Source organism: Lissotriton vulgaris, unplaced genomic scaffold (genome assembly GCF_964263255.1).
Source record: "Lissotriton vulgaris unplaced genomic scaffold, aLisVul1.2 SCAFFOLD_352, whole genome shotgun sequence".
NCBI classification, from domain to species: domain Eukaryota; kingdom Metazoa; phylum Chordata; class Amphibia; order Caudata; family Salamandridae; genus Lissotriton; species Lissotriton vulgaris.
In genome coordinates this window covers 473,098-494,732 of record NW_028245114.1, presented here as the reverse complement: position 1 = coordinate 494,732, position 21,635 = coordinate 473,098, and the positions used below count along the sequence as shown (strand labels likewise).

Sequence of the window (21,635 nt, the reverse complement as noted above, 5' to 3'; positions counted from 1 at the left end):
ATACGCCCAGAGCCTGTGTGGCTCCAGCAGTGGCGCAGTTGGCGCCTAAGGGCCAGTGAGGGCCCTGGCGCAGTTTTGTTGTTCCCCAGCTGCCCAGCACTTTGTGGGCAGCTGCCACGTTTAGGCTTTTTGTACTTTGAGACTGGCGCTGCATGGCAGCGCGCCCTGACATTGGACACAGGGCATCTTTGCCCCACAAGGCCAGTTGGCCTAGGGACTGCCACGGGTGGTGGCTTATGTGAGTTTTTGCGCAATTGTATGGTCATTGCACCTCTGAATGTGATTTCTTGCATCATGTGTTATTCCTGCACCTCTGAATGTTGTTAGACATCATGTGATTCTTGCGCTATTGCATTGCTCTGGCACCTCTGAATGTTGTAGTCATCATGTGTCTTCTTGCGCTGCCCCCCTGAATGTATTTTATTGCATCATGTGCTCTGTTCTTAAACACCGCTGAATGTGTAGGTTTATGCGTCATGTGTTTCCCTTTACTACTCCTCTGAATGTACAATTATGCATCATGGGTAATGTGTTCTTTCCTAGACCCCTAAATGCTGTGTGATACTTAGGTGGTTGTCCTTTTTAGTACAGGTGGTCCTAGTGAGGTCCTGGTTCCCTGCGTGACATGCTCCTAAGGGGTTTAGGGTTGCGTAGTGTGTACTTACCTGTTCCCAGTAGTTACTGGATGTGATTCATAACTGTTACTTTGTGCTACAGTGATTTTATATTCTTTTATTCTAATTTCTGACAAATATTTCTATTTCGGAAAGTGTTGATTATGACAGTGGCCCATGTGGCCCTGTCTTGTAAATAATCCCTTATGAATGTTGCCCGTGCCAGTTGGCACAATGTATATGTGTGATTTTATCTGATGTGTTTTTACGATACAAAAGTTATTTTTATAATAACCTTGTGTGGAGTTTCTTTTGTGGTGTGCCTAGTATGTTGTTGCTGTTGTGCGCTGGCGCAAATGCTTTACACATCGCCTCCGAGTTTAGCCTTACTGCTCGTGCCAAGCTACCAAGGGGGTGAGCAGGGGTTATCTTGGCGTGTGACTTCCTTGCCCTGACTAGAATGGTGGTTTCTGCCTGGCTTTGGCGTCAGCCCTAGCCTACCAGAAATAGCCAGTTCTAACATTGTTGGTCAGCGGTGCGGATTTGGACTTGTGTTTGCGCAGTGCCATAGCGACAACTGGCTACATTACAAAACTCTGCAATTGTTTTCAGATAGTCACATGTTTGGGATTATTGTTTTTGATTTTTTTCCTCAAGAGTGTCATTTTCAAATGTGTTCCTGCGCTTTATGTTTAGTGGCAGATGAGAGAAAGTGACAGGGCGGGACGCCAGTAGAGGGGAGGTTCCCATAGATTAGGAATCCCTTGCTGGGTCCAGTGTCCAATCCCAAATCCTATCCCTGTGTGGGTAGATGGAAGAGAGGGAGTGTGAGGAGAAATGACTAGCTCAGGAGGGTGGTTATCGCCTGAGTGTAGTGTGTGTGTCTGGATTCCCCAGTGTGGTAGGATCCAGTGGTGGCAGCTTAATAGTGTCCAGTACATTTGTTCCCTGCCCCGCTCCCAGAGTTTGGTACCTGTGTCACGTGTGGTCAGGTTGAGGAATCAGGGGTGGTAGAAACTGCCTTACCAGTCAGAGGGGGGGGTTGTGTGTGAATGAGTGGCGTGTTGAACTGGAGGAGTTGGTGTGAGTTTTTTTTAAGGAGCTTGCACGTGAGGTGGATGTCTGGCGGTGTGCTAGATGTCTGGCAGAGGCATTAGGAAGTGATTTTAAAAGGAGTGGCTTGTGTATCTGATGATCCTGTGAAGGGGAAGAGGTTCATGTGTAACCCAGCGAGATCCCATTAGGATGGTAGGGGTGTAGGGGCTCACGTCCTGTCTCAGGGGAGGCGGAGTGAGTGTGGGACGGTGTGTCCCACGTTGGCCCGAAACCCTATCTCAGGGCCCAGAGGGTTCCCTAAGGGAGCGCCAGGTCAAGGGCCTAGGCTGTACATACAGGTCATTTGAGGAGGATCTTCCGGTGTCTAGAGGACAGGGAGTGTCTGTAACCAGAACTCCGGCGGTCCTAGTGTTGGGCAGTACCGCTCCTAAGTGGAGGGTGCAGAAGTCCTGGCTCGCTGAGCATTTGACCGTCTAGAGTGCTTGACCAGTTGTGGGGCCTCTGGAGGTCGTTCCCCGAGGAGGGGGGAAAGCCGGGTTGGGGTTGTGGCCTGACCTGGGAGGAGTACTGAAGGGAAGTGTGTCACTGATACGCCGCTGGCATGTGCTCTGTCTAGCCTGGGACATACTGAGAATTACCCTGTGATAGGGAGTACTGGAGGAGAGTGTGTCGCTGATACGCCGCTGGCGTGTGCTCTGTCTAGCCTGAGACATACTGGGCCTGTAGTCATGGAACTGGAAGGGGGTGCAGAGGGACGGTGTCCTTACTTCTGACCCCGGTGCAACCTGAGGGTTTAGATCTTAGGTTGGGAGATTAGGAAACTTCTAGGTCAAGAGGAATCTCTGCCAAAGTGGATCAGCTGAAGAGACTGAGGGGGCTGCCCTTGCTGTGTGTTCTGGGGTTCACCTGCAGTTTGTTGTTTCCACCAAGGTAGAGGAAAGGGGACTTTGCTGTGTGCTGTGTCCCCCCACCTGCTGCTTGAAGAGGGAATGTGCTGTGTGCTTTGTACCTCAGAAGTGGAATAGTTCCAGGTGGTAGACCAGTGATGGAGTGAGGTCCTGATCTGGTAGGAGAATTGTGTTCTGGTGAGTGCTTCTCTGTGAGGGTGCGGAAACCAAGAAGTAGGGGTAGGTTGGGGCATTCTTGCCCGTGACCTCTGGTCAGCTTGGGGGTGTGGACCCTAGGTTGTTGGATCAGTGGTAGTTGTAGCTACACTGAGAGAGAGAGTGGAGAATGGCTATTGTGTGCCTAGGGTTATTGCCCCCTGCTCTGTGTATTGATTAGGACCTGTGATAGTTGGATGGTCTTGGCTGTGGATAACTAGGGAGTACCAGTGGGGTATCCTAGTTGTGTCAGAGAGTTATTGTTTGGAGGTAACCAGGTGGGTTCAGAGTGGCGTAAAACCGGAGGGTGTCCCTGCCGTGCAGGTCCGTGTCCGTGTTTTGTCGCCCAAAGCAAGGAAGCCCATCAGTGGAGTGATTGGTCTACCCTGCGTTTTGGCTGGAAGGGGGTTATGTTGGACCCGGCCCTTTAGGCAGGTTCACCCCAAAACTTTTTGCTTTTTCCTCGCCTGTTTATGGGACCTGGTGTTGGTGATTTTAGGCCTCTGCGCACTTTTTCACTGTGGTACCGTGTAAAGTGCTTGAGCTCTCTGTGAATGAGTGGTGAGTGACCTGCCCTCCCATAGGAATGAATGGGGAATATGTATGCCCATGGTAGTTCCTGATGTGTGGGGAGTGCAGGGTCGAGTTTGGTATGTACGAACTCGTGAGACTGAATGCTGCAAAATGGTATATGCGGCATGATTGTGTCTAGTGTAGAAGCGCCACTTTTAGAAGTTGGCATATTTGTGTAGTGAGTCTGCTGGCCCGTGATTGGCTGGTGAGCCTGGCCCAGGAGTGCCTGGGCCTGCTGGTGGATGGACTGTCTGGTTTGAGTAGGACAGGGTCTGCAGGGCCCCGGAGGAGGGGGTCTGAGTCAGCCGTAGATGAAAGGCCCCATCTGCTGTCAGGGATGGGAGGAAAGAGCGTCTGGTGGTGCCGGGCCGTGCCTGCCTGCCCACCATGCTGGCTCTCCCTCCTGACGGCCCACTGTCACCTCTGACCTGAGGCTGACAGGAGAGGGAAACCAGAAACATTCCAGTGCTCAGGGCCCCCTTGCACCAAGACTTCAAAGGGCTTCAAAGACTTTTCTGTGTATAAGAAGGGGCTGTGTCTTCTTCCAAAAGGTTCTTGTTTTCAACTTGAATCTGCCATGGGCTGCTGCTGCTTGGGCTCAGGGGAATCCCTGGGCTCTGCCCAGCCCCTGGGCACCTGATGGACCTTTCCCTGGTTCTTGTTCTTTTTCTGACTTGAATCTACCAGGGGTGGGCGCTGCCCAGCCCCTGGATGCCTGGAGGACTTCTGGGGGACCCCTCTGCCTGTCCTGGAAGGATGGGGGACTTTGCTCTACCCTGGAGGGACTTTGCTGTATCCCCTGAAAGACTTTTGGCTGGACTGGGTGTTCTAGCGCTTTGGGAGCGCTCTATTGCCCCATAGCGCTTTAGAGCGCTTTATTTTGATTATAGCGCTGAGGAGCGCTTTGCCCGCCCTGGCGAGTGCCCACCTCGCTTAGTTTTAATTTCATTTAACTTCGGCTGCCCACGCCGTGATTGCTGCTGCCCGGGGGCCTGAAGGTGACCAGAGGCTGCGGGGAGAATCACGAAGGGGCCGCGACCTGATTGGTTGTTGCCTGGAGGCTCGTCGAAGAAGACGCGCTGTGATTGCCCGCTGCGGTAGGCCTGTTATCGTGAGCTGCGCATCCATTGGAGGAAGTGCCGCCGCGTCATGGGAAGCTGTCCCGGGAGCCGCGCTGTGAGTGGCTGACTCCCGGGTGCTGCTGGAAGCTCGTCCCAAGGGCCGCGACAGGATTGGCTGGCGAGGCAGAAGATGAGGCCGGCCCAGGGAAGAAGGACAAGTGATGGCGGCTGGTCTGCAGGGCTCCCGTGAGCGAAGGGAGCCCGGCAGCGAGAGGAGCGGCCTGCGGAGACGAGCGGAGGGGGCACGAGGCACATTGTCGGTGCCTGCCCCCACCGCGAGCGAAGGAGAGCCGCCGCCCGGAGGAGCCCGCCCCTGAGAGCCCGGTGAGTCGGCAGGGCTGGGGGGGACTAGGGTGGCTGCGGTTGGTGCCGGTCGAGGCACTGAGGAAGGGCGGCCCCGAATGGCAGTGGGTCGCCCCACCGTGGTTGTAGAGCCCGCGAGGGGCTCTTGAGGGCCCGCAGTTGTTGCAGAAGTCCCTGTGAGGGGCTTGGGGGCCAGTGTTTGTGTTGAGCCTGCAAGGCTCCAACGAGGGGGCAGTAGAGAACGGAGGGGCGCCGGGACACATGGTCGGTGTCCGCCCCTCCCCAGTAGCGCGGGCTCGCGCTTCTTGTAGGAGGAAGCCACGAGGGCTTCAAGGGCGGCCCCAGTTGGCAGTGGGTCGCCCCAACGTGCGTGAGCCTAGAGAGGCTCCGAGGGGCCATATTATGTTTACGAGCCTGTTTGGCCCCAGAGAGGGCCATATTCGATAGAGGGGGCTTCGGGGCACATTGTCGGTGCCCGTCCCCTCCTGCCTCCGAGTGTGAGGGTTAGAGTCCGGTGAGGCTCATGGGGGCACCATTGTTTTTAGAGCCTGAGAGCTCCAACGTCTGGGGCATGTGCGATATGCCCAGAGCCTGTGTGGCTCCAGCAGTGGTGCAGTTGGCGCCTAAGGGCCAGTGAGGGCCCTGGCGCAGTTTTGTTGTTCCCCAGCTGCCCAGCACTTTGTGGGCAGCTGCCACGTTTAGGCTTTTTGTACTTTGAGACTGGCGCTGCATGGCAGCGCGCCCTGACATTGGACACAGGGCATCTTTGCCCCACAAGGCCAGTTGGCCTAGGGACTGCCACGGGTGGTGGCTTATGTGAGTTTTAGCGCAATGGTATGGTCATTGCACCTCTGAATGTGATTTCTTGCATCATGTGTTATTCCTGCACCTCTGAATGTTTTTAGACATCATGTGATTCTTGCGCTATTGCATTGCTCTGGCACCTCTGAATGTTGTAGTCATCATGTGTCTTCTTGCGCTGCCCCCCTGAATGTATTTTATTGCATCATGTGCTCTGTTCTTAAACACCGCTGAATGTGTAGGTTTATGCGTCATGTGTTTCCCTTTACTACTCCTCTGAATGTACAATTATGCATCATGGGTAATGTGTTCTTTCCTAGACCCCTAAATGCTGTGTGATACTTAGGTGGTTGTCCTTTTTAGTACAGGTGGTCCTAGTGAGGTCCTGGTTCCCTGCGTGACATGCTCCTAAGGGGTTTAGGGTTGCGTAGTGTGTACTTACCTGTTCCCAGTAGTTACTGGATGTGATTCATAACTGTTACTTTGTGCTACAGTGATTTTATATTCTTTTATTCTAATTTCTGACAAATATTTCTATTTCGGAAAGTGTTGATTATGACAGTGGCCCATGTGGCCCTGTCTTGTAAATAATCCCAAGTGAATATTACCCGTGCCAGTTGGCACAATGTATATGTGTGATTTTATCTGATGTGTTTTTACGATACAAAAGTTATTTTTATAATAACCTTGTGTGGAGTTTCTTTTGTGGTGTGCCTAGTATGTTGTTGCTGTTGTATGCTGGCGCAAATGCTTTACACATCGCCTCCGAGTTTAACCTTACTGCTCGTGCCAAGCTACCAAGGGGGTGAGCAGGGGTTATCTTGGCGTGTGACTTCCTTGCCCTGACTAGAATGGTGGTTTCTGCCTGGCTTTGGCGTCAGCCCTAGCCTACCAGAAATAGCCAGTTCTAACATTGTTGGTCAGCGGTGCGGATTTGGACTTGTGTTTGCGCAGTGCCATAGCGACAACTGGCTATATTACAAAACTCTGCAATTGTTTTCAGATAGTCACATGTTTGGGATTATTGTTTTTGATTTTTTTCCTCAAGAGTGTCATTTTCAAATGTGTTCCTGCGCTTTATGTTTAGTGGCAGATGAGAGAAAGTGACAGGGCGGGACGCCAGTAGAGGGGAGGTTCCCATAGATTAGGAATCCCTTGCTGGGTCCAGTGTCCAATCCCAAATCCTATCCCTGTGTGGGTAGATGGAAGAGAGGGAGTGTGAGGAGAAATGACTAGCTCAGGAGGGTGGTTATCGCCTGAGTGTAGTGTGTGTGTCTGGATTCCCCAGTGTGGTAGGATCCAGTGGTGGCAGCTTAATAGTGTCCAGTACATTTGTTCCCTGCCCCGCTCCCAGAGTTTGGTACCTGTGTCACGTGTGGTCAGGTTGAGGAATCAGGGGTGGTAGAAACTGCCTTACCAGTCCGAGGGGGGGTTGTGTGTGAATGAGTGGCGTGTTGAACTGGAGGAGTTGGTGTGAGTTTTTTTTAAGGATCTTGCACGTGAGGTGGATGTCTGGCGGTGTGCTAGATGTCTGGCAGAGGCATTAGGAAGTGAATTTAAAAGGAGTGGCTTGTGTATCTGATGATCCTGTGAAGGGGAAGAGGTCCATGTGTAACCCAGCTAGATCCCATTAGGATGGTAGGGGTGTAGGGGCTCACGTCCTGTCTCAGGGGAGGCGGAGTGAGTGTGGGACGGTGTGTCCCACGTTGGCCCGAAACCCTATCTCAGGGCCCGGAGGGTTCCCTAAGGGAGCGCCAGGTCAGGGGCCTAGGCTGTACATACAGGTCATTTGAGGAGGATCTTCCGGTGTCTAGAGGACAGGGAGTGTCTGTAACCAGAACTCCCGCGGTCCTAGTGTTGGGCAGTACCGCTCCTAAGTGGAGGGTGCAGAAGTCCTGGCTCGCTGAGCATTTGACCGTCTAGAGTGCTTGACCAGTTGTGGGGCCTCTGGAGGTCGTTCCCCGAGGAGGGGGGAAAGCCGGGTTGGGGATGTGGCCTGACCTGGGAGGAGTACTGAAGGGAAGTGTGTCACTGATACGCCGCTGGCGTGTGCTCTGTCTAGCCTGGGACATACTGAGAATTACCCTGTGATAGGGAGTACTGGAGGAGAGTGTGTCGCTGATACGCCGCTGGCGTGTGCTCTGTCTAGCCTGAGACATACTGGGCCTGTAGTCATGGAACTGGAAGGGGTTGCAGAGGGACGGTGTCCTTACTTCTGACCCCGGTGCAACCTGAGGGTTTAGATCTTAGGTTGGGAGATTAGGAAACTTCTAGGTCAAGAGGAATCTCTGCCAAAGTGGATCAGCTGAAGAGACTGAGGGGGCTGCCCTTGCTGTGTGTTCTGGGGTTCACCTGCAGTTTGTTGTTTCCACCAAGGTAGAGGAAAGGGGACTTTGCTGTGTGCTGTATCCCCCCACCTGCTTGAAGAGGGACTGTGCTGTGTGCTTTGTACCTCAGAAGTGGAATAGTTCCAGGTGGTAGACCAGTGATGGAGTGAGGTCCTGATCTGGTAGGAGAATTGTGTTCTGGTGAGTGCTTCTCTGTGAGGGTGCGGAAACCAAGAAGTAGGGGTAGGTTGGGGCATTCTTGCCCGTGACCTCTGGTCAGCTTGGGGGTGTGGACCCTAGGTTGTTGGATCAGTGGTAGTTGTAGCTACACTGAGAGAGAGAGTGGAGAATGGCTATTGTGTGCCTAGGGTTATTGCCCCCGCTCTGTGTATTGATTAGGACCTGTGATATTTGGATGGTCTTGGCTGTGGATAACTAGGGAGTACCAGTGGGGTATCCTAGTTGTGTCAGAGAGTTATTGTTTGGAGGTAACCAGGTGGGTTCAGAGTGGCGTAAAACCGGAGGGTGTCCCTGCCGTGCAGGTCCGTGTCCGTGTTTTGTCGCCCAAAGCAAGGAAGCCCATCAGTGGAGTGATTGGTCTACCCTGCGTTTTGGCTGGAAGGGGGTTATGTTGGACCCGGCCCTTTAGGCAGGTTCACCCCAAAACTTTTTGCTTTTTCCTCGCCTGTTTAAGGGACCTGGTGTTGGTGATTGTAGGCCTCTGCGCACTTTTTCACTGTGGTACCGTGTAAAGTGCTTGAGCTCTCTGGGAATGAGTGGTGAGTGACCTGCCCTCCCATAGGAATGAATGGGGAATATGTATGCCCATGGTAGTTCCTGATGTGTTGGGAGTGCAGGGTCGAGTTTGGTATGTACGAACTCGTGAGACTGAATGCTGCAAAATGGTATATGCAGCATGATTGTGTCTAGTCTAGAAGCGCCACTTTTAGAAGTTGGCATATTTGTGTAGTGAGTCTGCTGGCCCGTGATTGGCTGGTGAGCCTGGCCCAGGAGTGCCTGGGCCTGCTGGTGGATGGACTGTCTGGTTTGAGTAGGACAGGGTCTGCAGGGCCCGGGAGGAGGGGGTCTGAGTCAGCCGTAGATGAAAGGCCCCATCTGCTGTCAGGGATGGGAGGAAAGAGCGTCTGGTGGTGCCGGGCCGTGCCTGCCTGCCCACCATGCTGGCTCTCCCTCCTGACGGCCCACTGTCACCTCTGACCTGAGGCTGACAGGAGAGGGAAACCAGAAACATTCCAGTGCTCAGGGCCCCCTTGCACCAAGACTTCAAAGGGCTTCAAAGACTTTTCTGTGTATAAGAAGGGGCTGTGTCTTCTTCCAAAAGGTTCTTGTTTTCAACTTGAATCTGCCATGGGCTGCTGCTGCTTGGGCTCAGGGGAATCCCTGGGCTCTGCCCAGCCCCTGGGCACCTGATGGACCTTTCCCTGGTTCTTGTTCTTTTTCTGACTTGAATCTACCAGGGGTGGGCGCTGCCCAGCCCCTGGATGCCTGGAGGACTTCTGGGGGACCCCTCTGCCTGTCCTGGAAGGATGGGGGACTTTGCTCTACCCTGGAGGGACTTTGCTGTATCCCCTGACAGACTTTTGGCTGGACTGGGTGTTCTAGCACTTTGGGAGCGCTCTACTGCCCCATAGCGCTTTAGAGCGCTTTATTTTGATTATAGCGCTGAGGAGCGCTTTGCCCGCCCTGGCGAGTGCCCACCTCGCTTAGTTTTAATTTCATTTAACTTCGGCTGCCCACGCCATGATTGCTGCTGCCCGGGGACCTGAAGGTGACCAGAGGCTGCGGGGAGAATCACTAAGGGGCCGCGACCTGATTGGTTGTTGCCTGGAGGCTCGTCGAAGAAGACGCGCTGTGATTGGCCGCTGCGGTAGGCCTGTTATCGTGAGCTGCACATCCATTGGAGGAAGTGCCGCCGCGTCATGGGAAGCTGTCCCGGGAGCCGCGCTGTGAGTGGCTGACTCCCGGGTGCTGCTGGAAGCTCGTCCCAGGGGCCGCGACGGGATTGGCTGGCGAGGCAGAAGATGAGGCCGGCCCGAGGAAGAAGGACGAGTGATGGCGGCTGGTCTGCAGGGCTCCCGTGAGCGAAGGGAGCCCGGCAGCGAGAGGAGCGGCCTGCGGAGACGAGCGGAGGTGGCACGAGGCACATTGTCGGTGCCTGCCCCCACCGCGAGCGAAGGAGAGCCGCCGCCCGGAGGAGCCCGCCCCTGAGAGCCCGGTGAGTCGGCAGGGCTGGGGGGGACTCCGGGTGGCTGCGGTTGGTGCCGGTCGAGGCACTGAGGAAGGGCGGCCCGAATGGCAGTGGGTCGCCCCACCGTGGTTGTAGAGCCCGCGAGGGGCTCTTGAGGGCCCGCAGTTGTTGCAGAAGTCCATGTGAGGGGCTTGGGGGCCAGTGTTTGTGTTGAGCCCTGCAAGGCTCCAACGAGGGGGCAGTAGAGAACGGAGGGGCGCCGGGACACATGATCGGTGTCCGCCCCTCCCCAGTAGCGCGGGCTCGCGCTTCTTGTAGGAGGAAGCCACGAGGGCTTCAAGGGCGGCCCCAGTTGGCAGTGGGTCACCCCAACGTGCGTGAGCCTAGAGAGGCTCCGAGGGGCCATATTATGTTTACGAGCCTGTTTGGCCCCAGAGAGGGCCATATTCGATAGAGGGGGCTTCTGGGCACATTGTCGGTGCCCGTCCCCTCCTGCCTCTGAGTGTGAGGGTTAGAGTTCGGTGAGGCTCATGGGGGCACCATTGTTTTTAGAGCCTGAGAGCTCCAACGTCTGGGGCATGTGCGATATGCCCAGAGCCTGTGTGGCTCCAGCAGTGGCGCAGTTGGCGCCTAAGGGCCAGTGAGGGCCCTGGCGCAGTTTTGTTGTTCCCCAGATTCCCAGCACTTTGTGGGCAGCTGCCACGTTTAGGCTTTTTGTACTTTGAGACTGGCGCTGCATGGCAGCGCGCCCTGACATTGGACACAGGGCATCTTTGCCCCACAAGGCCAGTTGGCCTAGGGACTGCCACGGGTGGTGGCTTATGTGAGTTTTTGCGCAATTGTATGGTCATTGCACCTCTGAATGTGATTCTTGCATCATGTGTTATTCCTGCACCTCTGAATGTTTCTAGACATCATGTGATTCTTGCGCTATTGCATTGCTCTGGCACCTCTGAATGTTGTAGTCATCATGTGTCTTCTTGCGCTGCCCCCCTGAATGTATTTTATTGCATCATGTGCTCTGTTCTTAAACACCGCTGAATGTGTAGGTTTATGCGTCATGTGTTTCCCTTTACTACTCCTCTGAATGTACAATTATGCATCATGGGTAATGTGCTCTTTCCTAGACCCCTAAATGCTGTGTGATACTTAGGTGGTTGTCCTTTTTAGTACAGGTGGTCCTAGTGAGGTCCTGGTTCCCTGCGTGACATGCTCCTAAGGGGTTTAGGGTTGCGTAGTGTGTACTTACCTGTTCCCAGTAGTTACTGGATGTGATTCATAACTGTTACTTTGTGCTACAGTGATTTTATATTCTTTTATTCTAATTTCTGACAAATATTTCTATTTCGGAAAGTGTTGATTATGACAGTGGCCCATGTGGCCCTGTCTTGTAAATAATCCCAAGTGAATATTACCCGTGCCAGTTGGCACAATGTATATGTGTGATTTTATCTGATGTGTTTTTACGATACAAAAGTTATTTTTATAATAACCTTGTGTGGAGTTTCTTTTGTGGTGTGCCTAGTATGTTGTTGCTGTTGTGCGCTGGCGCAAATGCTTTACACATCGCCTCCGAGTTTAGCCTTACTGCTCGTGCCAAGCTACCAAGGGGGTGAGCAGGGGTTATCTTGGCGTGTGACTTCCTTGCCCTGACTAGAATGGTGGTTTCTGCCTGGCTTTGGTGTCAGCCCTAGCCTACCAGAAATAGCCAGTTCTAACATACATTTTTTTGGTTATTTTGCCAGTCAAGATAAGATTACAGAAATACTATCTGTTTGGATAGGTAGCGAATCACAGACCCATTTAGTGTTCCAATTTTGTGTTAATGTTGACGTCACCCCTGAATGTGTAACAAGAACGTTTGGAATATTATCTGTTTCGTCTTTGAGTAACATTCCATGGCTCATTATTGACCGCAGTTGAAAATTCTGCACACATGGTGGCTATCCATGAATGCTACTCCACATTTGTGATCAGCTTCCACGCCTTTGTGTCAGACTCCAGGATAGTGGACATCTATTATTGCCTTGAAAAAGTATTTTTGAGAGACGAAACACGTGTTGGCAAGTCGTATGCTGGGAAGTTTTATTGAAATTATTTTGGAATAAAGATTATCAAGATTGCTACATACCTTGGATCCTTATATTTTGACCATTGTTACTGTTACTGTTGATATTCCTGTTGGTGTTGAATGGGTGAAATCTATGCCCATTGATGTGATGTATATTTGCTGACTAAATAGTGACTGTAGGTGTGCTATCCAAGCCCTTTTTTTGTGTCTTTTGTCATATGCACACTTTGTGTGCAATTAACACCGTGGGGTAGTGGGTGTTGTTAGGGCTAATTGAGCACCCATCTTCTAACTTTGATTACGTAATACATGAATTTCACGTTAATATTGTACTATTTAATACAGTGAGGTCAACGAATGTGCGGACGTTTCTCTATTTAGAGAACACTACTACCCACCTTTGTGATGCTTACCCAGAGTGATGTCAACTCCCTGGAGACAGAATGTTCCTGTTTGAATGTAAGAAGTGGTAATAGATTCTGACTGGAACATCCTAGTATGCATCCATTTACGCAGGTTGAACAAAGACATTTGGGTGGATTCTCTCCCCTACCACGTATCGAAGATATCCTGTCAAAGTTTGCAGGTGGCAAGTATTTCTCGAAAATTGATTTGTCATTGGCGTATCATCAGGTGGAGTTGGACAGTGGGTGTAAGTAACTCGCGGTGTTTCAGTTTAGGAGGATGCCGTTTGAGCTTGCCGCGGCCGCCTCAGTTTTTCAGCGCATAATGGAGAAAGTGTTGGAGGGTGTAGAGGATAGTGTCGTTTTTCAGAATGACATTTTGGTTGCAGGCAACTGCAACGGCTTTACATGACATACATCTGAGAGAGGCTTTGGACAGGCTTCAGGAAAAAAGTAGTGTTGCGAATAAACAAAATCCCCAATTTCGCTGCAAAAATGGTTCGCATGAGGGATCTGTTGAAGAGGAAGATCTAGTTTGTATGGAGTTGCTACTAGGAAGGGACGCCTTTAACACGTGCCATCTTAATACTGGATCGCAAACCCATTTTGCAATTTGGTAATAGGTTATCGAATTGCAAAATGGGTTTAGTGCACAGGAAAATGCATTTTTTCCAGTCGTAAACAGCCGGATTCTGCAAATTGGGCTGTTTGTGACCAAAAAAAACCTACGTGCATGTGGCCCCAAGTTATCAAACTAGAATGGCCCAGCGCTAATGTGACATCTAGTCACTGATACATCCAGGGTACATCACAACACCCACCACTGATAGTGCGCAGTAATCGTGGCTCACCCCACGGCCTTGAGACCCACACGGATGATCTGCCGCACTTTATAAATCCCTGATTGATCGATCGAACTCTTGCAAGCATCAGTTTCTGTCTCTTCCACTGATTCCCACTGATTCCCTGCACAGCTCTGTACTCTTTGGTGAGCACATTGCATGTGAATAACCCCACACAGGCCTGGCAGGTTATGGGGTTAAGAGTCCACGCTTGCCTCTTGAAGTGAAACTACCCTGCAGGGGTACTAGTCAATGCCTCCTCCTCTGGGCGAGTCTACGCTGCGTGGACAGGTTACCCCAGAGTCTGCTTGGCTACAGTTCACTCCTCCTAGAGGCTTTACTTCTATTCATAGTATCCTGGGCTGCTGCAGAATGCCCAGTTGTGGCAGGAGGGAAGGTTGCGCCTGCCTCACATTAAGGGCTTTGTTTAACTTTAGGGCTATTTGGTTTTCTCAGGAGAAATGCATGCAGATGGGTAAAGTCATCGACCACGCACCAGGATTGGATAGAATTGGTATTTGATTGCCATCAGCATGACGACCAGGGCTAGGCCAGTGGGGTCTCTATTAGCACCAGGAATGTGGTGGCCTCAGCAATACCAGAAAGTCCAGGTGTTGGCTTGCAAATTTAAATAGTCCCAGGGAAGCGCCAAACACGTGACTTCCCTGAATGTCTATGACCCAGATTTCTTTGATTCTTGGTGTAAAGATAACTAGACACCGAACCCTTTTCTAGGGAGGGGAGTTCAATACACAAGATGCCCCCTTCCTTGGTAAACCTACGTCATCTACTGTACACTTATGGTTGCAAGAAAAACAGTCTCCAGCCGTATGCAGACATCCACGGTTTGACAGATACACACTTGTCCCTCCCCCCAAAGGATACCCAATTCTTCCCTCCTGGTCCCAGAGAGTGGACTGCTCCACACTGGCCCCTTCCCCCCAAGTAATACCCAATTCTGCCCTGCTGGTGCCAGAGAGTGGACTGCTCCACACTGGCCCCGTCCCCCCAAGTAATACCCAATTCTGCCCTGCTGGTGCCAGAGAGTGGACTGCTCCACACTGGCCCCTTCCCCCCAAGTAATACCCAATTCTGCCCTGCTGGTGCCAGAGAGTGGATTGCTCCACACTGGCCCCTCCCCCCAAGTAATACCCAATTCTGCCCTGCTGGTGCCAGAGAGTGGATTGCTCCACACTGGCCCCTCCCCCCAAGTAATACCCAATTCTGCCCTGCTGGTGCTAGAGAGTGGACTGCTCCACACTGGCCCCTCCCCCCAAGTAATACCCAATTCTGCCCTGCTGGTGCCAGAGAGTGGACTGTTCCTCACTGGCCACAGAATGGTCCCTTTACCTAAATTTCATAAAGTGCACAGCAACATCCCAAGCCCTCCCCCAGGACTGTCCCCGTCCTTACCTCCTGGTTGCTCAGGTCCCCGTAGGGTTTGTCCCCGTAGCAGAGAACCTCCCACATGACGATGCCAAAGCTCCAGACGTCACTGGCGGAGGTGAAGATGCGCTGGGCGATCGCTTCCGGGGCCGTCCATCGGATGGGGATCTTGCCCCCCTGTGAGTCAAAAGGGAACTTATCAGATGAAGTACCATCCCCCCCCCTGCATTCTGCTATTAATACATGCGGTATCAGTCCCGCATCCCACCCCCTCCCCTGCATTCTGCTACTAATCCTGTAAATGACTCCCTTCTCTGCAACCACTGCTCCCCTCAAACCTTTGTCCGGAGGGCCCTCTCCTCCTCCGCACCCCCTGAGTTCCGACCTAGATCCTAAGCTTTTCCCTTTGCCACCAGGCTGGCATCCTGTCCAGTTGTTTATGGTTCTCCCATCTTGGCACCCCAACGACGGGCCCCCCAACCATGTACCAAGGACCAGCCCTGCAGTGCAGTGGTCCTCTTCAGTGATTAATATGAGAAAGAATGATGTTGTGTCCAAAGCTCTGCTCAGAAGCCCGCGGCCGGCACAATTAAATGTCAGCGCTCCGAGTACCAATGCTGCATACTCTAAAATCCACCTCTTTCCTCTTTAATCCAATGCCAGACACCCCCTTCCCCCGCTCACTTCATCTCACTCTCGCAAGCTCCTCTTTCTCACTTTGGGATGGTTTCCTTGTTTCCCGTCCTCGATTTTTCCCTTTGTATGTTTTTCCCTCTCTTGCTCTCTGGAAATTGTAATCGTATTTATATAGCGCATACTACCCCTGGCAAGGCGTCTAAGCACTTTCATCGAGTAGCACGCTACTCCGGAACCCATAAAGGATTAATGGTGGATTAGTATATGGAAATATAAGTTAATTTGAATGGAGGACGTGCTAGGTTGTTAGTTTGATTGAGTGGGATAATGGAGGGACAGAAGAGGGAAGAGTCTGGAAAGAGTTATTTGGGAGATCAGGGATGAGTAAAGGAGAGATGGAGGAGGGAAGAGACTAGAAGAGGATGAGATGAGGGAGATTAGAGTCAAGTAAAATGAGGTCTGGAATGAGTCAAAGGAGGGATGAATTTAGAGAGAGTTGTTCCGAGAGCTCACATTAGAAAATTGAGGTTTGGGGTGACCGAAGGGGGGATGAAGGGGAAGAGTCCAGAAAGGGCTATTTTGGGGATCACAGTAGTAGAATGAGGTTTGGGATGAGTCAGAGAGTGGAGGTAGAGGATATATTGAGAGAGGATTTGAGAGAGTCAAAGTTTAAAAATATATATATTCTTTGTTCCACATTAGGAGTAAAGCAACAGACACAGTTAGATAACCACACAGAAAAGATTCTCATGTATAACGAAGACAACTCAGGGAGATTCAAAGTCATTTTGCAAAAACCCAGACCTCCGAGTGCTGCACTTGAAGCCGATTCATCTGAGCATTTTATAACTATTTTTTTAAAGTTTTAATTGTACCTTTTCCTCAACACCTCAACAGCGTAGCACCTGAAGACGAAATCGCCGTGACAACATTTACAAAGGGATAATGACGTTGACTGCGAGCACTGGTACACGAGGCCTGCGGCCCGTGACCCCCGGCGGAGCTCTGATCCTCCCGGAGAGAGGGGTGCCCTAGGTCTGGTACTCTTTAAGGGGATCGAAGGGAGACCTAGTGGCCGGGATGGGTCCCATGCAAAACAGAGGGTATAGGTGCTGTAACACGTAGCCGCACAGACTCCTCTTGCAGGGGTTAGATGTCCCACGCTGGGAGGTTGCTGCCTGAAACAACCAGTTCCCCGTTCGGAGCCAGAGGCCGCGCATCTCTGCAGGCCTCTGTCAGATGAGGAACAATAAGTGCTGGTCCCCAAAATGAGTCCCGGTGGCTCCCGCTGCCAACCACTGGCTCAAATTAAGTACTGGTCCTGTTAAGACCATAGGACTTTCATTCTTACGCAAATCCACATCCCATGGCATATCTTCCCTCTCTAAGAGCTTTCCTTTCCTCCTTAAGCCGCCTGTAGGAAAGTCCGCCGCCTGCCTCTTATGCCCATCTTCTCTTGGCATAAGGACTGCCCTTCCCCCGCACACACTGATGCCGACTCCAACCTCGGGGTTTGAATGGGTGAATACGAGGTCAATGATTACTGTGATGAGTGCCGGCGCGACAATGGAAATGCCAATAAATGTAATATCAATGTATGCCACAACCTGTTGCCCTCATGACCATGCCAGTACTCGGAAGTGCAATGTTAGTGTATGTCATAACCTGTACCCGCACAGTACCGTCAACACCAGCAATGACACTGGAAGTGATGAGATCAATGTATGTCATAATCCACGCTCAAATGATGATACTGTTACTAGTAACAACAATGCCGATGTACGTTATGACCTAAGCAAACGTAACCGTGTCACTACCAGTAAGAACAATGTCAATGTACGTTATGACAGCTGTACGCACAATGTTGATAAAAATACCAGTGACTGCCCTATTACTCTTAGGAGTTCCAGTGAACTCACCTCATTGCTATCGGCTTTACCCAAGGTGACCTCCCCATCAACCCCAAGTCAGAGGTATGTGGTCAGGCAGGTCATACAACCCACACCCATGCCGATCAAATACCAGGTCACAGGTGGGGTCTCTCTTAACCCAAAGACAAACGCGCACCCAGGGAAAAACCTAATCGATCCCAAAGATGGATAGTTGCATCACAAACAGGTCCAAGGAAATTGGCCCCAATAAAACTCATTTGGCTAAAGGCTCGTGTTCCCCAAAATACCACAAAGCTAGGTACCACATGTAGATAGAACACTCAACCAATCAGGACTCGGCAGGCACACCACACGCAGAGATCACATGCTCCTCATGTCAGTCTGGACACATACACACTGGCCCACACTAGCTCTCCCCGGGGTTGAGAGCCATCTGTGTCCTTATCAGATATAGACATTTGTTGATTTATAACCAATATGCTTTTTTGGAATGTAGAAAATTGCTTTATTCCACCTCCATTATGTATATAACAGCAGCCAAAACTTTGTATACCAACTTTGCGCAGGGACACTCTGTCGAGGCTCTCCTGGCCGCACCGTTTAATTAAACCAACTTGTTCCTGTTTTGCCAAAGACCCCTTGTCTTTTCATTTATTTTAGGTAAACTCATATCTGAGCAACCTCATTAGTTTCTCCCACTCCAACCTCAGGAGGCCTCTCCCACTCCAACCTCAGGAGGCCTCTCCCACTCTAACCTCAGGAGGCCTCTCCCACTCCAACCTCAGGAGGCCTCTCCCACTCCAACCTCAGGAGGCCACTCCCACTCCAACCTCAGGAGGCCTCTCCCACTCCAACCTCAGGAGGCCTCTCCCACTCTAACCTCAGGAGGCCTCTCCAACTCCAAACCCAGGAGGTCTCTCTCACTCCAACCCCAGGAGGCCTCTCCCACTCTAACCTCAGGAGGCCTCTCCAACTCCAAACCCAGGAGGTCTCTCTCACTCCAACCCCAGGAGGCCTCTCCCACTCTAACCTCAGGAGGCCTCTCCAACTCCAAACCCAGGAGGTCTCTCTCACTCCAACCCCAGGAGGCCTCTCCCACTCTAACCTCAGGAGGCCTCTCCAACTCCAAACCCAGGAGGCCTCTCCCACTCCAACCTCAGGAGGAGGCCTCTCCCACTCCAAGCTCAGGAGGAGGCCTCTCCCACTCAAAGCTCAGGAGGAGGCCTCTCCCACTCCAAGCTCAGGAGGAGGCCTCTCCCACTCCAAGCTCGGGAGGCCTCTCCCACTCCAAGCTCGGGAGGCCTCTCCCATTCCAAGCTCAGGAGGAGGCCTCTCCCACTCCAAGCTCAGGAGGAGGCCTCTCCCACTCCAAGCTCGGGAGGCCTCTCCCACTCCAAGCTCGGGAGGCCTCTCCCACTCCAAGCTCAGGAGGCCTCTCCCACTCCAAGCTCAGGAGGCCTCTCCCACTCCAACCTCAGGAGGCCTTTCCCATTCCAACCTCAGGAGGCCTGTCCCACTCCAACCTCAGGAGGCCTCTCCCACTCCAACCTCAGGAGGCCTCTCCAACTCCAAACCCAGGAGGTCTCTCTCACTCCAACCCCAGGAGGCCTCTCCCACTCTAACCTCAGGAGGCCTGTCCCACTCCAACCTCAGGAGGCCTCTCCCACTCCAACCTCAGGAGGCCTCTCTCACTCCAACCCCTGGAGGCCTCTCCCACTCTAACCTCAGGAGGCCTCTCCCACTCTAACCTCAGGAGGCCTCTCCCACTCCCACCTCAGGAGGCCTCTCCCACTCCAACCTCAGGAGGCCTGTCCCACTCCAACCTCAGGAGGCCTCTCCCACTCCAACCTCAGGAGGCCTCTCCCACTCTAACCTCAGGAAGCCTCTCCCACTCCAACCCCAGGAGGCCTCTCCCACTCCAACCCCAGGAGGCCTCTCCCACTCCAAGCTCAGGAGGAGGCCTCTCCCACTCCAAACTCAGGAGGAGGCCTCTCCCACTCCAAACTCAGGAGGAGGCCTCTCCCACTCCAAGCTCAGGAGGAGGCCTCTCCCACTCTAACCTCAGGAGGCCTCTCCCACACCAACCTCAGGAGGCCTCTCCCACTCCAACCTCAGGAGGCCTCTCCCACTACAACCTCAGGAGGCCTCTCCCACTCCAACATCAGATGGCCTCTCCCACTCCAACCTCGGGAGGAGGCCTCTCCTACTCCAACCTCAGGATGCCTCTCCCACTCTAACCTCAGGAGGCCTCTCCCACTCCAACCTCAGGAGGCCTCTCCCACTCCAACCTCAGGAGGCCTCTCCCACTCCAACATCAGATGGCCTCTCCCACTCCAACCTCGGGAGGAGGCCTCTCCTACTCCAACCTCAGGATGCCTCTCCCACTCTAACCTCAGGAGGCCTCTCCCACTCCAACCTCAGGAGGCCTCTCCCACTCCAACATCGGAATGCCTCTCCCACTCCAACTTCAAGAGGCCTCTCCTTAAAGTTCTGATGAGCCTACATCCAATGCCCCATGAGTCTCGCCTTTGGCCACAACCCTTTCCTTGAATTTGCCAGTGTGTTTCCTTAGCACCTTGCTCCATGGTGTGCTGCAGTGCCTGACACGCTCCCTCCTTGATGCCGCTGCAGTGGCCCCTTTTCCAGCATATCTCACCCACTTGCTCTCTTTACCTTCGCTCTACCATGTGACCCTCCCTTGCCTATAGAGAGCCCCAGCCCCCGTGGAATCCTTACTCTGGTTTCATAGGTGCCTTCAGTGTCGTTCTCCAGGATTCGAGAAAGACCAAAGTCCGAGACCTTGCAGAGGAGCTTGTGGGTCACCAGGATGTTGCGGGCGGCCAGGTCCCGGTGCACGTAGTGCCGGTCAGACAGGTACCGCATGCCAGCAGCGATGCCTTGGAGCATCCCCACCAGCTGCATACAGCTGAACTTATCTTCATTTTGCTAGTGGGTGAAAAAAAAGATTCTCAGAGGTGGCAACTCCTTGACTGGCAGAGGCCTTGGCACTGACCAGGGGCGGCTTCACTACTCACCCTCAGGAAGGCGTCCAGGGCGCCGTTCTCCATGAACTCTGTGATGATCATCATTGGCTTCTCTGGGGAGAAAGAAAGAAATGTAGGTATCACTGTAAAGGAAATTCCTAGAACAGAAGTCCTGAACCATGCCAAAAGAAGCACTGAAAAGAAAGACCAGTCCTACAACACACAAGGACAAATCATAGAACACACCAAGAGGAAATCTAGAACACACCAAGAGAAACCCTAGAACACACCAAGAGGAACCCTAGAACTAGGCCTGGGTGGTAAATTCCGTTCCGCTCGTGGAATTTGCAGAATTTGGGTAATTTCGTGTTCCGCGGAGAATGCGAAATTGCCCAAAATTCTGCGTTTCGCGACTCCGTGAAATTTTTGCAAGTTCACGTTCTCAAAATGCGTGTTCGTGAGATATTTCCCTCCCCGAGCACGCAAACAGCAATTGCAAACAGGAAAAGAGCATCGCGAACAAGCAATTCCGCGTGATCGTGGAATTTCTGCGTGTTAATGGTGATTTTTTACTGTTTCGCAGAGATTTGCTTAACTCCTTCGTAGCTGGGCAAATTCCCATGCTGTGCTGGGGGGTGGGGGGGCACGCACAGCACCCCTGTGCTCATGACGAGGTCAGCTCGTCATGAGCCACGATGGTCGTGTGCTCATGACGAGCTGAGCTCTTCATGACCACACCCGTTTCTTTAGAACGTTCGCACAGCAGGGGAATTAGCTTAGCGTGCGAGCGTTCTAAAGGTCATGACGAGCTCAGCTCGTCAGGAGCACACGAGCACCGTGGCTCATGACGAGCTGAGCTCGTCATGAGATTCGAAGGTGTTAACGCGATTATGCAAATTCCGCCCACCCCTACCTAGAACACACCAAGAGGAACCCTAGAACACACCAAGAGAAGAACTTAAACACAGAAAAATCCCTACAACACACAAAGAAGTCCGAGGAGACACAAAGAGCAGTCCTACAACACAGAAAGAGACGCCCTAGAGCACACAGAGAGTAGTCCTAAACACAGAAAGAAAAAACAACACAGATGTTCTACTGGACACAAACACAGACACAGATCCCAGAGCACAGAAGAAAAGCCCTAGAAATCTCCACGAGAAGCCCAAGAGCAAGTCAAGGAAAGCCCTAAAACAGAAGGAAGTCCTAAAACACACCAAGAGAAACCTTGGAACACACCAAGAGAAGTCCTAGGGCACAGCAAGAGATGTCCAGGAACACACCAAGAGAGGTTCTGTAACATACCAAGAGAA

General features: G+C 52.4%; 1 protein-coding gene across 1 annotated transcript in view; it reads right to left on the bottom strand.

The window, feature by feature from the left end:
* EPHA1 (EPH receptor A1) overlaps nt 1–21,635 on the bottom strand; it is a 174,123-nt gene that overhangs the window by 30,977 nt on the left and 121,511 nt on the right. Inside the window, exons 12-14 of the mRNA XM_086949006.1 lie at nt 20,374–20,435; nt 20,075–20,284; nt 14,838–14,987 (exon numbers count right to left, since the gene is read on the bottom strand). Coding sequence (XP_086805132.1) covers nt 14,838–14,987; nt 20,075–20,284; nt 20,374–20,435 — 422 coding nt within the window. The remainder of the gene's footprint in view (nt 1–14,837; nt 14,988–20,074; nt 20,285–20,373; nt 20,436–21,635) is intronic.